The sequence below is a fragment of the Symphalangus syndactylus genome, chromosome 1, assembly GCF_028878055.3.
Source record: "Symphalangus syndactylus isolate Jambi chromosome 1, NHGRI_mSymSyn1-v2.1_pri, whole genome shotgun sequence".
Classification (NCBI taxonomy): domain Eukaryota; kingdom Metazoa; phylum Chordata; class Mammalia; order Primates; family Hylobatidae; genus Symphalangus; species Symphalangus syndactylus.
Genome location: NC_072423.2, coordinates 106,826,763 through 106,842,849, shown reverse-complemented (window position 1 = coordinate 106,842,849; position 16,087 = coordinate 106,826,763). Strand labels below are relative to the sequence as shown.

General features: G+C 45.3%; 1 protein-coding gene across 5 annotated transcripts in view; it reads left to right on the top strand.

The window, feature by feature from the left end:
- The first annotated feature begins 15,625 nt into the window (after positions 1–15,625).
- Positions 15,626–16,087, top strand: part of CACNA2D3 (calcium voltage-gated channel auxiliary subunit alpha2delta 3) — a 959,332-nt gene continuing 958,870 nt past the window's right edge. For all 5 annotated transcript variants that reach the window (XR_010122405.1, XR_010122406.1, XM_055273813.2 and 2 more), the window contains exon 1: positions 15,626–15,870. Coding sequence is in view for 3 of the 5 variants with exons in the window: in XM_055273813.2 (XP_055129788.1) it covers positions 15,749–15,870 (122 nt within the window). In the remaining 2 variants the exon portion in view is untranslated. The remainder of the gene's footprint in view (positions 15,871–16,087) is intronic.

Here is a 16,087-nt window from a genome sequence, read left to right as displayed (position 1 = left end):
ATAAACTTGCAAAAGTAAATACCAAACAATAACAAAAATTTAAAAAAATAGTTGCTGAATTTTGACAACTGTCTCTTCAGCATTTATGGAGATAATCTTATTAGTTTTCATAGTTAATTATTAATAATATTTCAGGATGAATTATATTAAAAGATTTTCTATTATTGAACCATTCTTGAATTTTTGAATCAATCTTACTTGGTCATGATAAATTATTCTTTCAATATGTTACTAGATTCTATTTGTTAATATATAATTTGGGGATTTGCAGCACCATAAGTGAGATGGGTCTATAGTTTTTTGTTTTGTGTGTAGGCGTATGTGTGCTTCCTTTACAATTTTTTATAATGTTTCTAATCATTAGTTTCTGCCTTTAACTTCACCTACTCCTTCATTGAGCTTTCCGATATTGCCCTTTTTCTAAATTTCGGGGTCAAATGTCTATTCATTGGTTGTCTTTTATCATTTTTATTGCTATAAACATTTAAAGATTTTTCCTCTGAGTACTGCCTTAGCTACATCCCCATAACCTTTTATTTAGTACTTAAAATATTTTTATTCCCTAGGAATCTTGCAATTTCTGTTTTGCATTATGATCAGAAAATATTGTCTATAGTGTTCATTTTTGGAGCTTTATTGAAGTTCTCTTTATAGTCAGTTTCTGTGAGTGTTACACAAGCATTTGAAAAGAATAAATGTTCTTTATTTTTGGGGCAGAGTATTAAAAATATATCAATCAGATCTACCTCATTAATTGTGTTATTTAGAACTTCTGTATTCTTATATTTTTTATCCACTGGGTCTACCATGGTGAGTTCATCTTCCCCAGTAATAGCATTTCTATTTCTGTAGTTTTTATGTCTGTTGTTCCATGGTATTTGACAAATAAATATTTATAAATATTATATCTTCATTGTAAACTCCATCATTTTAGTTTGTTATTTTCCTGACCTAAGCTTATCTAGGTTTCAGCCACCATTTTAGTTTCATAAAATGTTTTTCTTTGTCTTTTTAAATGCTTTTTGGCAGTAACTTTACCTTGTTTCTTATTTAAAATTACAATTCCTGCTTTCTTTTTGTCTGCATTTATTTGGCTTTTCTTTGCCCCTTCTATTTTTTTTTCCTCTGTGAATGATCTTGTTGAAAGTATGCTCTTTGTAATAGAACATAGAATAAGGCTTTACTTTTTGGTATTCAATTTGAAATTATTTGTAAAAAGGAGAATTAAGTGAGACTCTGTCTCTACAAAATAAAAAGTAAAATAATTAGTCAGGCATGGTGGTGTGCACTTATAGTCCCAGCTACTCAGGAGGCTGAGGTGAGAGGATTGCTTGAGCCCTGGGAAGTCAAGGCTGCAGTGAGCTGTGATCTCACCACTGCACTCCAGCCTGGGTGACACGGCAAGACTGTCACAAAACAAAACAAAAATAATTAAACCCATCAAAAAATTTTAATCTTTTTGGTCTATGTGGTATTTTTTTGGAATAAATCTTTCAGTATATGGGCTATTTTTGTATTTTTTGTTTTGTTTTGTTTTTGCTTTTTTTCCTCTCTGTAATTCTTTCGATATTTAGGAAGGTATGGATTTTTCTTCTGATAGTTAGTTTTAATTTCTATGATACTCTTAATTCTTTATTTCTTTGAGCAGTAGCTATTTAATAATATATAATGAGCTATGATAAAATTAAAATTCTCTCTCTTTCTCTCCCTCCTTTTTTCCATCCCACACTAACTTTAGGCAATAATGCCATCTTTTATGTTTAACAGTGTGCCGTGAAATAATAAACTTTATATTCTTTTTTTTTTTTTTTTTTGAGACGGAGTCTTGCTCTGTCGCCCAGGCTGGAGTGCAGTGGCGCAATCTCGGCTCACTGCAAGCTCCGCCTCCCGGGTTCACGCCATTCTCCTGCCTCAGCCTCTCTGAGTAGCTGGGACTACAGGTGCCCGCCACCACGCCCGGCTAATTTTTTGTATTTTTAGTAGAGACGGGGTTTCATCGTGGTCTCGATCTCCTGACCTCGTGATCTGCCCGCCTTGGCCTCCCAAAGTGCTGGGATTACAAGCATGAGCCACCGTGCCTGGCAACTTTATATTCTTTAAAGGATATCTTTTGACACTTAGCTACTTCAGATGTGACAATCAACAACTTATATTGCTCCTACCTTCTTTTCCTCTTTTACCTTTCCATATTTTAGATACCTTACCTGTCTACATTGTCTAAGTAATAGTTACATTCTATTGTGTTCCCATAATCCACATTTGTTTGGTCTTAATTTTATAGTGAAATATATTCACCAATCACCTACAGTTCTTTTACTATTGTTCTCCAGGCATTTCTTGTTGAGCTAAAATTTGTGTTTTGATAGCCTTTGCAAGAAGATCTCATGTATAGAGCATTCTCCAAGATTTTCCTTGTTTACCACTATTTGTATGAAGCCTTTACAGTAGAAAGTCAGTTTGGTTGGGTATAAAATACTTATCTCACACTTTTTTTTCCTTTAAGAATGCTGTAGGAATTGCTCCATTATCTTTTGGCCTTCAGTGTTGTTATGGAGACATCTGAAGGCCAGCCTGATTTCCACTTATAAGCAACTTGATACTTTTGCTAAGCTATCCAAAGGATTCTTCGTTTATCTTTAAAATCCAATTTCTTTCTCAAGGCTAACCATTCAGTATAAGCTTTCCCTAATATACAGCATGTCATTTCTTTATGTAGATTCATGTTTTCTTATATTTCCATGAAATTTTCTTGAATTATAACTTCAAATATTTTCTATATTCTCATTATCTTGGTTTCCTTCTTTGAAGTCATTGAAGACAATCATGCATATATCAAATGGCCTTGGCCTGTCCTCAATATCTCATTTTCTAGCTAATATTTTAACTCTTCTGTTATTTCCATTTTATTTTGTTTGCTTTTATAGTTGCTATTCTCTACTTCCCTTAGTTTTGTTTTTTTTTTTTCTGGTAGTTATTCTCCATTTCGTCCTTTCCAATTTTATCTTTATTTTGTTGCTGATTTTATCAGTTTTGTGTAATTCTTCCCAGAATTCCACCAGCTTCTGTGTCATCCCCTGCTGTGTTATCATCTTTGAATTCCTATATTTTTGTGTTGTGATCTTTCATCAGTGAGGAGGATTGCTTCTTATGCTCTTAAAGTTGGTGAAATCAATGGTTACAATTTTTGTCTGCTCCATAGTAACATTTTTTTTCTGATGAGTGTTCTTTGTTCTTTGGTAAGTGTTGCTATTCTTTTTACATTAAAAAAATTTACTGTACTGATGCTGGACTAGTTGTTTCTCTTCTTCCTCCTCTTCCTTTTCCTCCTCTTTTTTCCCTCATCTTCTGCCTCTTTCTTCTTTTCCTCCTCCTTCCCCTTCCTCCCCTTCCCTCTTCTCACTCATCATTGAACTTCTTGATTTCTTGGGTTACTAACTTTGCAGGAGCTTTAAGTATGTGCATATGGATAGGACACACATACAAGGGAACAAGCTGAGCTAGCCTTCCTTCATAACCCACAGACTTCCTCCTTTTCTGCTGTCAAGACAGACTCTTCAATTTAATATGGCCATGAGATTCCTTGTGTAGTACCATCTCTTTTGCTTCAAGGAACAACCCTGAGTCCTGGAGGGCTTCTGCCTGCAGTTTTGTCCAACTTCAGTCCTGTATCCATTGTTGCCACAAGAGACAGAGCATCTGCACTTAAGGAGAGGACTTCACTTGAGTCGCTGTGATTTCTGGAGTCTGCTAACGCTGAGACCTCTCACAGCTCTCTGTCCTTTTGTCCCCCGCATCCTCAGGGCAGCTTCTGCATCACCTGCTTCTTTGGGGGAGTCTTTACTTGTATTTGGTAGTCTGCAGACTATACCTGCCTTCAAGTTTTGATGATAATGGAGTTTGTGGCTTTTAAAAAAAAATCTTTGCTGCTTTTAATTATTCTCTGGGAAAGGAAAAAAGGCTGATTTGATAGACCCATGTTCATGCCAGGAGTCTGTGTGTTCTCTGTGGTTGCAGTCACTCTTTACCGCTTCACGGAGACTGGTCATCATAAGTACATTGCTGTTCCTTATTGTGAATGTGGCCTTTGGGCCTTTTTTTTTTTTTTTTTGAGATGCAGTCTCACTCTGTAGCCCAAGCTGGCATGATCTCGGCTCACTGCAACCTCCACCTCCAGAGCTTAAGTGATTCTCCTGCCTTGGCCTCCCAAGTAGCTGGGACTACAGACGTGCACCACCATGCCATCTAATTCTTTTGTATTTTTAGTAGAGACAGGGTTTCACCATGTTGGCCAGGCTGGTCTCGAACTCCTGACCTCAAGTGATCCACCTGCCTCAGCCTACCAAAGTGCTAGGATTACAGGTGTGAGCCACCATACCCAGCCGAACTACTTTAAAAATTATGTTAACACATTGCTTCTATAATTTAAAAGAAATAATTGAATAAAAAGAGACAGAAAAACGTAATCTCACTGATAATAAAGACATTTGAGATATTTGTATGGTTTATATGTATTCATTGGTAATAACTATTTTAATGCATTGGATTAGCATTATATAAATTTATATTATATATCAATGCATTTTTAAATCTTTTTTTTGTAGTTAAGGTATCAACATCATTTTTTATAGCAGCACAATATTACATTAATCAACTATGATTAATTTAAACAATACCCCCTTTGGGAGGCCGAGGCAGGCGGATCACGAGGTCCGGAGATCCAGACCATCCTGGCTAACACAGTGAAACCCCATCTCTACTAAAAAAATACAAAAAATTAGCCGGGTGAGATGGCGGGCGCCTGTAGTCCCAGCTACTCGGGAGGCTGAGGCAGGAGAATGGCGTGAACCCCGGGGGGCGGAGCCTGCAGTGAGCTGAGACGCGCCACTGCACTCCAGCCTGGGCGACAGTGAGACTCTGTCTCAAAAAAAAAAAAAAAATTTAAACAATACCCCATTTTTAAGGCAGGTAAGTGGTTTCTTATTCTATTATAGACAATACTATATTAAATATTCTTATAGCTAAATATTTTATGCTCATGCTTATTTCCCTAAGTAAAATACTTAAAATTAGAATTTGCATTCCATTCCCTGAAAGAAAACAAGAAAAAAAGAATTTGCAAAGGGTTCGACAATTTTTGATGAAATGATATTTTCATTTTAATTCACATTCTAAAGAACAAGTCTGTCAAATAAGTTTTAATTATTCCAGTGAGTTTGTATTAGGCCCTGTACTCCTTAACTTCAAACATTTCTCCTTAAATATGTGATTACTAAAGATCTACCATAGAAAAAAAAGTCCATGTTTATTTGACCACTTAGAATATTTTGTAATAACTAGGCTATTACGTGATGAGGGGTGAACTCCTCACCAGCTCATGTAATAGGAAATGGTATAGGTGCAAAATAATGATGGAATGAAGTGGTCATACAATTAAGGGACCCCATACTCTCTAAATGAGCTGAGAATTTAACGTTCTTTTTTCAGAACAGCAAGTTATGCTCAGTTCTTGCTGCCAACTTCAGTCTATGCCAAGAGGCAGAGAGACAGAAAGACTGAGATAGAGAATAATTGACTAGTACTTAAAAGCAATGGCAAACTTACATCATTCACCTTTGGAATGTGTGTGCATTTAAATAGATCATTTACCACCCTAAATAATTTTATTTAACTTATCTTAAAAGTGGCTTGTTTTCCAATGTGTAGCTTATTAAATAGCGTGAGGGGTTGCTGAATAGCATTGGGGAACCTGGCCTGGGATGAGAGGTTGAGTCCAAAGTTGACTTCAAACAGAGAGTTTCCATATATATTTTAAATCTGCTTATTTCATGTAAGATTTTAAATACTATACTTATCTTTATTATAAAAGTAATATAGCAGAAGACAATGTTTTAAAATTATAGTTATTCCTGGAGTTTAAATACTGTATGTCCCCAAAACACAACCATGAAAAAATGTTTTAATGGGTAAGATATATTTACACTATTGAAATTCAGCATTCATTTATTTAGACAGGGTCTCGCTCTGTCACCCCTGCTAGAGTGCAGTGCCAGATCGCAGCTCACTGCAGCCTCGACCTCCCAGGCTCAGATAATTCTCCCGCCTCAGCCTCCTGAGTAGCTGGGACTACAGGTGTACACAACCACGCCCGGATAATTTTTGTATTTTTTATAGAGACAGGGTTTCACAGTGTTGCCCAGGCTGTTCTCCAATTCCTGGGCTCAAGCAATCTTCCCAACTTGGCCTCCTAAAGTGCTGGGACTACAAGCATGAGCCACCACACCTGGCCAAAATTCAGCATTTAAAAAATAGTTGTTATCAGTGAAAACAACTCAATGAAGGGAAGGCTGCAAATGCATGCATTGTAAGGAGGTCAGGGGCCACTGCCTGGGCCACATCACCTGGTTTGGGCCTGCTAATGTGGTCATGTTTCTCGTTTTAAGAGACATGTATCACTTCCTGCTGATGGGACATCCACTCCAGCCTTGAGGAGCGACCTCTTCCCCTGCCTTGCTCTTTAACTTCCATAGGTCTTCCTTTCCTACCAGGTTATGATTTTAGAAACAGGTGATCACATGCCAATCATCCTTTTGAAACATCTGCGTTGTTTGAATGTTTCACATGTTAATACCTCCTGACATACCATCTTCCACCCTACATGCTTTTTGTAAAGATTCCTCTGACAGCTTCAAAAACAGCATTTGATGTGGCATTTTTATAGTGTATTCCTTATCCCTCCTTCTCCTCCTCCTTCAACCGGCATCCTCCCACAGGGATGTAACTGAGGATTCTCTTGAGAGAAACCGTTTCCCAGGTTCTCTTTTTCTTGGCAAATCAAGTGCTTTTGTACAGGGTCTGTGTCTAGGGTAAGCCACAGCCTAGGAAGAATGGGAAGAGGCAGGGCCTGAGCAGAAAAGAATTCCAATCTGGCATCCTCCCCCTCTTTGCCCCTCCATGCAGTTGATGCTTATTGAGCTTCCACAACATTTAAGGCCTTGCTAACCCATTATGGTCATGTGATGAAGAAGGTGGACACATCCCATCCAGTGGGGGAGGCAGTGTAAACAAATAACAAATAAATCAGCAGTGATAACTGCTAGGAAGAAAAACGAAGTAAGGTAACAGTTCAGAGGGGTGTGTGTGAACACCTGGAGTGTTCAGGGAAGTTCTTCCCACACGGGGGACTTCTGAGCAGGAAACCGAATTCAGTGAGAAACAATGTGGAAGAACAGCAATCCAGGCAGAGGGCACAACACAAGCAAAGACCAGACGTGGGAACAAGCTTGGCTTGTTCTGGAAACTCCAAGGAGAAGGAGGCTGGAGCACAGCAGGCAAGGGAGAGAGGGAGGGACAGGGAGGCTGCAGGGGTAGCCGAGGATCTTGGGTGCTCTGGTAAGGAGTCTGCATTTGAATTTGAAACAGAAGCCATTGGAGGATTTTGAGCAGGGAATTCTCAGGGTCTGATTTTTGTTTTTGAAAAGATGGCTCTGGTCACCGTGGGAAGAAGGATGTACGTGAAGGGGACAAAAGGAGGAGGGATGACCCAGTAGGAGTCAGTCGCAGAAGTATAAGGATAAAATGATAAAGGTCTGGGCCAGGCAGCAGTGGTGGGGGGATGGAGGGAAGGGTTCCCTGTGGCTTTGGCATGCCCAGGCAGAGTGAGAGCCAGAGCAGTACCTGGGTGCTGAAAGGCTGCTGTGTTTGCAGGATGAAGGTAATAAATAATGCTTATTGAATACTTAGCTGCATTATCCCATTTCATCCTCCTTATGTTCGGGTGAAGTCAGTTCTTTGTTATCCATCCTTTGCGGTTGAGAAAAGGGTGTTTGGAGAGGTTAGGTAACTTGACCAACATCATGCAGCTAGGATGAGGGTAAGACACAATTTGAACCTAGGTTTGTGTGACCCCAAAGTCCATACTTCTGTAGGCTCTACACCTGTAAAAGAAGCTTTGTGCTTACAAAAAGTCCTCCATGGCTATGGGCATCAGAATCCTCCCAGAAGCTGATTAGAAATATAGATGTCCCTCTGCCTCACACCCCAACTTGGACTTCCTGAATCAGGACCTCTCAGGGTTTGAGAAACACTTCTGTAGGGGAACAAGGATTTTAAATGTCCTTCACATTTCACTCTAAGATCTGCTCCCTCCACTCTAGCCCACACCCCACTAGCTAAACTGTTACAAAAACTATGAAAAGCTGTATTCTTATTGCTTTGAATAAGTAATATATTCACATAGCTCAAAAAATCAAAATGAGGCCGGGCGTGGTGGCTCACGCCTGTAATCCCAGCACTTTGGGAGGCCGAGGCAGGCAGATCACAAGGTCAGGAGTTCGAGGCCAGCCTGACCAACATATATTTTTAGTCTCTACTAAAAATACAAAAATTAGCCAGGCGTGGTGGCACGCGCTTGTAATCCCAGCTACTCAGAAGGCTGAGGCAGGAGAATTGCTTGAACCCAGGAGGCGGAAGGTTGCAGTGAGCTGAGATCACACCACTGCATTCCAGCCTGGGTGACAGAGCAAGACTGCATCTCAAAACCAAGCAAAAGATTTACAATGATATACATTGTAAAATGTCTCTCTCACTCCTGTCTCCATCTCCTCTGTTCCCCCAGTCTCTCAACATGGAATAATTATTAGCAGTTTCTTGCATATCTTCCATTGTTTCTTTAAGCAAATACACAAATGTATTCTTATTTTTCCCCCTTCTCACACAAACTTAGCATGCCATATACTCTGTTATGTACCCTGCTTCTAAAACAATTAATATATCCTAGAGATATTTTCACCTCTTCGTAGAAAGCCTCCTCATTTTTCAAAAATGGCTGCATAATATTGTATTGTGTGGATGTATCAGTTTCTTTAACCAATCATATACTGATAGTCAGCTGGGTTGTTTCCAGTCTTCTGCTCTTGAAGATAGTGCAGTGATGAGTAACTGTATATGCATGTCATTCAGTAACTGGTATCACCCAGATCTCAATTTGAATTGTAATAATCTCCATATGTCAAGGGTGGGACCAGGTGGAGGTAATCAGATCATGGGGGGCAGTTTCCCCCATGCTGTTCTCATGATAATGGGTGAGTCTCACAAGATCTGATGGTTTGGTAAGCATCTGGCGTTTCCCATGCTTGCACTCATTCTCTCTCCTGCCATCTGTGAAGAAATGACTTCTGCCATGGTTGTAAGTTCCCTGAGGCCTTCCTGCCATGTGGAACTGTAAGTCAATTAAACCTCTTTTCTTTATAAATTACCCAGTCTTGGGTATTTCTTCATAGCAGTGTGAGAACAGACTAATGCAGTAAATTGGTACCAGGAGTGGGGTGCTGCTATAAGGATACCCAAAAATGTGAAAGTAACTTTGGAACTGGGTAACAGGCAGCGGTTGGAACAATTCGGAGGGCTCAGAAGAAGACAGGAAAATATAGGAAAGTTTGGAACTTCCTAGAGACTTGTTGAATGGCTTTGACCAAAACGTTGATAGTGATATGGACAATGAAGTCTAGGCTGAGGTGGTCTCAGATGGAGATGAGGAACTTGTTCAGAACTGGAGTAAAGATCAGTCTTGCTATGCTTTTGCAAAGAGACTGGCAGCATTGTGCCCCTGACCTAGATCTCTGTCAAACTTTGAACTTGAGAGAGATGATTGAGGGTATCTGGCAGAAGAAATTTCTACGTGGCAAAGCATTTAAGAGGAAGCAGAGCATAACGTTTGGAAAATTTGCAGCCTGACAATGTGATAGAAAAGAAAAACCAATTTTCTGAGGAGAAACTGAAGCCAGCTGCAGACATTTGTATAAATAACAAAGAGCTGAATGTTAATAGCCAAGACAATGGGGAAATATCTCCAGGGCATGTCACAGACCTTCACAGCAGCCCCTCTCATCACAGTCCCAGAGGCCAAGGAGGGAAAAATTGTTTTGTGGGCCAGGCCCGGGGACCCCCTGCTCTATGCAATCTCAGGACATGGTGCCGTATGTCCCAGCTGCTTCAGCTCCAGCCATGGCTAAAAGGGGCCAACATATAGCTTGGGGTCATTGCTTCAGAGAGTTCAAGCCCCAACCCCTGGCAGTTTACATGTGGTGTTGGGTCTGTGGGTCCACAGAAGTCAAGAATTGAAGTTTGGGAACCTCTGCCTAGATTTCAGAGGATGTATGGAAATGCCTGGATGTCCAGGCAGAAGTTTGCTGCCTGCAGGGGCAGAGCCCTCATAGAGAACCTCTGCTAGGGCAATGTGGAAGAGAAATGTAGGATGGGAGCCCCCAGACAGAGTCCCACTGGGGCACTGCCTAGTGGAGTTGTCAGAAGAGGGCCACTGTCCTCCAGACTCTAGAATGGTAGATCCACTGACAGCTTGCACTGTGCACCTGGAAAAGCTGCAGACACTCAATGGCAGCCCATGAAAGCAGCCAGGAGGGGGGCTATACCCTCCAAAACCACAGGGGTAGAGCTGCCCAAGGCTATGGGACCCCACCTTTTGCATCGGCAAGACCTGGATGTGAGATATGGAGTCAAAGGAGATCATTTTGGAACTTTAAGGTTTAATGACTGCTCTACTGGATTTCAAACTTGCCTGGGGCCTGTAACCCCTTTGTTTTGGCCAATTTCTCTCATTTGGAATGCATGTATTTACCCAATGCCTGTACCCCCATTGTATCTAGGAAGTAACTAACTTGCTTTTGATTTTACAGGCTCATAGGCATAAGGGACTTGCCTTGTCTCAGATGAGACTTTGGACTTGAACTTTTGGGTTAATGCTGGAACGAGTTAAGACTTTGGGGGAATGTTGGAAAGGCATGACTGCATTTTGAAATGTGAAGACATGTGATTTTGAAGAGGCCAGGGGCAGAATGATATGGTTTGGCTTTTATGTCTCCACCCAAATCTCATGTTGAATTATAATAATCCCCACCTGTCAAGGACAGAACCAGGTGGAGGTAATTAGATTATGGCGGTGGTTCCCCTATGTGGTTCTCGTGATAATGAGTGAGTCCCACAAGATCTGATGGTTTTATAAGCATCTGGCATTTCCCCTGCTTGCACACATTCTCTCTCCTGCTGCCCTGTGAAGAGGTGCCTTCTGCTATGATTGTAAGTTTCCTGAGGTCTCCCCAGCCATGTGGAATTGTGAGTCAATTAAACCTCTTTTCTTTACAAATTAATCAGTCTTGGGTATTTCTTCATAGCAGCATGAGAACAGACTAATACAGTAACTGTAAGATAAATTTCCAGAAGAGGAATTGCTGGGTTAAATGTGAAAGCATTTGCCATTTTCCTCCTTTTGAGTGAACTATTTTGCTTCCTCATCAGCAACATCTCAGCCTTTTAGCTGGTATTCCTTTCACAGTAGATATTTACCCAGACAGACTCAACACCTCCTTTACTATCCTGACATGAAATTCTGAGACAATATAACCCAATCAAAGTCAGAATTTTAAAAAGACAATATGATGCCTTATTTGGTAATAGCAAAGAGAAGTAAAATAAAAGTAATTTATGATAAAATAAGTATTTAAGTGAAATGCTCGCACAAGATTTAACTACAAGATCTAATGACGTTATTAGCTGTTTGTGCTTATGTGCAGACTAACTGTGAATGCCACACCCCAAATGCAGACTGATACAGGTGTGTGTATTGGTAACTCAGGATCTGTGAGCACAGTTGCTGTTGGAGATTTTCCAAAATGAAAAACAACAACAAATCAAACAAACCTCAAGCAACCAAACAACTTCTTGGTAAGATTCTGAACAAAACAGAAGACAACCATGCCTTCATTTATATTGTAATTGCATTCCTGGAAAATTTAGTGTTTATTAAAGCCATGCAAAAACTCCTCTTAATTTATGTACAAAATGGCTTTTAATGTTAGATTCAGATGCTTATAAGTGGGGTTTTTCTCTTACCTGAATGTTCAGTGGGGTACTTGAAAGTCCTGGTATGGGCCTGTTCTGCCCCTATCCACTAAATGCCAGTAGGACCCCAAGTCATTATGACAAACAGAAAAAATCCCAACTAGCAGGCACAGTGGCTCACACCTGTAATCCTAGCACTTTGGGAGGCTGAGGCAGGCACATCACTTGAGGTCAGGAGTTCAAGACCAGCCTGGCCAACATGGTGAAACCCTGTCTCTACTAAAAATAGAAAAATTAGCCAGGCATGGTGGCAGGCCCCTGTAATCCCAGCTACTTGGGAGGCTGAGGCATGAGAGTCACTTGAACCTGGGAGGTTTAGGTTGCAGTGAGTTGGGATTGTGCCACTGCACTTCAGCCTGGGCAACAAAGCAAGACTCTGTCTCAAAAAAAAAAAAAAAAAAGTCCCAGCTGTTCAAAATGCCCCCAAGTGCAATGCCCTCTTGTGCACCGAGAACCACTGCTCTATGGGCTCCTTCAGAATCCTTTCCATATGCCGGATCAGGTGAGTGCTTCTAAAACATTCACTTCTGTGTCATCATCTTTCACTTCTGTTCAAACACCTCCAGCAGCTCCTCACTGTTGCAGGACAAAGTGCGACATCCTCAGCTAGGTGGGATGGAGTGCATAGGTCCACCAATGAAAGTTTTATTTCTCTGGATTCCATGCTTCAACTGAGAGTTGGGTGTTGAAATATAAGCTTTTGGGTGAAAATGGCAAGTAGTGCCCAATGCCCTGGTACCACATTTGGCTTACTGGAAGGTGCTGCTGGTGCCTTATTCTCATGTAGCTGCAGGAACTCCCTGGTTCAAAGTGAGGAGATTCTCTTTAAGGGGTGTGTATCTTTGGACAAGTGGCTAAATCCTTCTGGGCCTCAAGTTTCCTCTCTGTTAAAATAAGACTGCAAGACTAGATCGCTTACAGATCCCTTTCAGCACTGATTTTTGTGATTCTGGAAAGAATATTACAGTGTGTAAGTGGTAAGACCCCAAATCTTTGGACACTTTGAGTTCTGAGTTTATTAGTATTAGATAGTTTAAATATTTTTTATTTTTGAGATACTAGGAAATGGTTAGCGGGATCCATCTTAAACGTAATGTGCATAATGTTCTGCCTAAGATGGCCTGTGTTACAAATGCTCAAAACACTGTCCTCCTGGGACTGTGACTTCCTGTGCCTGGCCTCTCATCCCTACTCTCTAGTTGCCCTGAGACAACTGCGAAATTCACTTGTGTCAGGCTGGCAACGCATAGTGACTTTATTATGAAATGTCTTCATGACCTTGGTGCCCAGGTGGTCTTCAGTATAGTCCAGCAGTCAAGCGGTTGCTTAAATATGACTTAAGCTGTATGACTTTGCCGTGCCTCGATGTTCTCATCAGTTAATAGGCATAACAATAGTATGGGTGTCACAGGTACTTTTTCTTCATACACAGTATTGTTTTTCCCTTGTCAAAGTGTATAATTGTACATTTACCATTGTGGTTTTTGTAGTAAAGCCTGTCCTCTTTGTAGTGTATAAACTCGGTGAGGGCAGGTCGCCTGATTTGTTCACTATTGGCTTCCCAGCATGTCCTACTGTACCTATCAATAGAAGCTGATTGACAGTTCTTGACTACATGAATGAGTGAAGGCATGAAGGGCGTCATCATATAGATACCATGTAGGAAACGGATGGTCTTACTAAGAGCTAGCATGCACTCACTCACTGGTTCATTCACTATGCTTTCATTTAGGAAGAACGATCCCGCGTTCTGATAGGAAAACACATTTTCTCCTAACCCCCAATTTGAGGGTCCAACTCCTGGGACCCCTTGCCTCGGGGGTCAGGCCGCGCTTGGCTCGGTTTGGAAAGGGCTGGCACGCTTCCTCAGGCGGAGAGTATGCACAGAAGCGGAGAATTCATTATAACCAGTTAGTCGTCCGTAGAGGCTGTAGACACTGCCCGTGGGCGGGGCGCACCTGGCGCTCCTGGAGAGGGGCCTGTTCCCTTCGTTGCCCCCCAAGGTGGGAGCGCGACCTGTCAGAGCCCAGGGGAGCTCGGGTCTGCCCGCACTCGGGAAAAGCACTAAGAGCCTCTCGGTAGCAGTCCTTCTCCCTCGCTGCCAACTCTGAGATCAAGCCCAACATCTGCAGGGGTAACTTTTTCCAGGGCTACTGGAAAGGAGAGCCGGCCTGGATCCTAGCCGGACACCACCTGGCGGAAGCTGGAGCCTGCCCTTACTCACTTCCCTGCAACCTGAGGGTGCTGAGGCCCAGGGCGGGTGACGGGGCAGAAAGCAAAGCCCCGGTTGCAGAAAGGCATGCAAATAAGAACCCAGGCATCTGGTGCGCCGGGAGCCCCGGCGATGTTAGGAGCGCGCTCCTTGCTGGGGTCACCGGAGTTGCGCTCGGCTGGGCAAGCATGACTCAGCCTCACTCCGGTCGGTCTTTACCGCCAGCCTGCGCGAGGGCTCCACAAAGTTCCCAATCACACCCCAGACCTCGCACGGGAGAGAGGGGTTCTGCAAGCTGGGTCCCGGGGTGGGGGCAGCAGCGACGGGAAGCCTGGTTCCCACGACGCGCAGGGGCTTCTCCGGCTTCCTTTCTCCTCGCCCCCGAGGGCGGCGAGAAGGCGCCTCCTCCGGCGCTCACTGCCTCCTGCCCAGTGCGGTGGGCGCCGGAGTGGGGAGCAGGCAATCCCCCAGGCTCAGAGAAATCTTTTATCCCCAAATCCAGGGTGTCCCCCGGTCAGGATCGACTCAGCGCCGCGTTGGCTTCCTCTCACAACCCTGACATCCCGGTCCCCACCAGTCGCCGCAGCCGGGCGGACTCCGAGGGCAGCGGCCGCTGCGGAGACCCGGGGCCTGGGTCGCGGGCGCAGGGGGCCACTGCCCTGCGGCCGGATGCCGGGAGCCCCGCGCTGGTGCGCCCGCGCCGCGGTGGCAGCACCGCCCTCCGCGCTTTCCTCTGTCGGGCGCCGCGGCCGGAGGAGCAGCTGCCGGCGGTCACGCAGCGCTGTTCTAGCCAGAGCTCCGAGCTCCCACCCAGTCCCATCCCCGGCCCGCTCCGCCCCGCGTGCGATCCCGCCTGCCGCCGCGAGCCCGTGCTCCTTTCGGAGATTTCTGCTTCTTCCCCAGCTCCCTCCCCGCAGGAGAATCGCGCGGCGGGGGCGGAGGGCGCGCCCCCTTTAGGCTACGCGGCCCCCGACCCCGCCCGGCCCAGGGGCGGAGCGAGCATGGTACGCCCGCTCGTAGCAGCAGCCCGCAAAGTGCGGAGCGCCGCGCCCCGCCCTCGGCCTCCCTCCCGCGCCTCCAACCCCCCACCCTGGCTGGGGTCGCCCCGGCCCGGGGCCAGCCCGAGAGTCGCGCCCGCGGTGGCGGACTGCGGAGTTCTAAAGAACTCAGCGGCCGCAGTAGCCCGGGCGGGGCAGGGCGCGCTCCGCCGCGGCCAAGGACACTGGAGTTTGCGAGTCCCCGCCCGCGCGGCTCCTCCCGCCCCGCCGCCCTCCCGCAGCGGCCCGCCGGACTCCCCGGGGCCGCCGAGGCGGGGCCGGGCGGCTGCCGCTGCTAGAGGCGCGTCTCGCTGCCTCCTCCCCCGCCCGCCCGCCTCCCTCCCCACCTCTCCTCCCTCGCTCCCCACCTCTCCTCCCTCCCTCCTCCTCTCCGCCCTCCCCGCCCTCCCCGCCCCCCCTACCCGCTCCTTTTTCTGCTCCCCAAGTGAGCCGGGCGCGCGAGAGGCAGGCGGGGCGGCGCGGAGCGGAGCAGGCAGCCCCGCGCACTCGCCCACCGCCCGCTCCGCGCAGCTCCCCGCGGCCGCTCTCGTCGCCGCTGCAGCGGGCGCGTCGGAGGGAGCCCAGCATGGCCGGGCCGGGCTCGCCGCGCCGCGCGTCCCGGGGGGCCTCGGCGCTTCTCGCCGCCGCGCTTCTCTACGCCGCGCTGGGGGACGTGGTGCGCTCGGAGCAGCAGATACCGCTCTCCGTGTAAGTGCTGGCTCCTGCGCCGCCCGGGGAGGGGACCCTGCCGCCTGCGACCCACTGTGCCCAAGTTTGGGCGCCTGCAGGTGCGGCTGGGCAGGACCCGCCGCGGGCGTCGGCCTCGCCGCTCGCACCTGCCTTTCGGGACCCGCGTCGGGCGGCGAGGCCGGGGTGGGATGCTCTGGCCTCTGCCCGCAGGTTGGCGAGTGAGATCTGGAGAGGC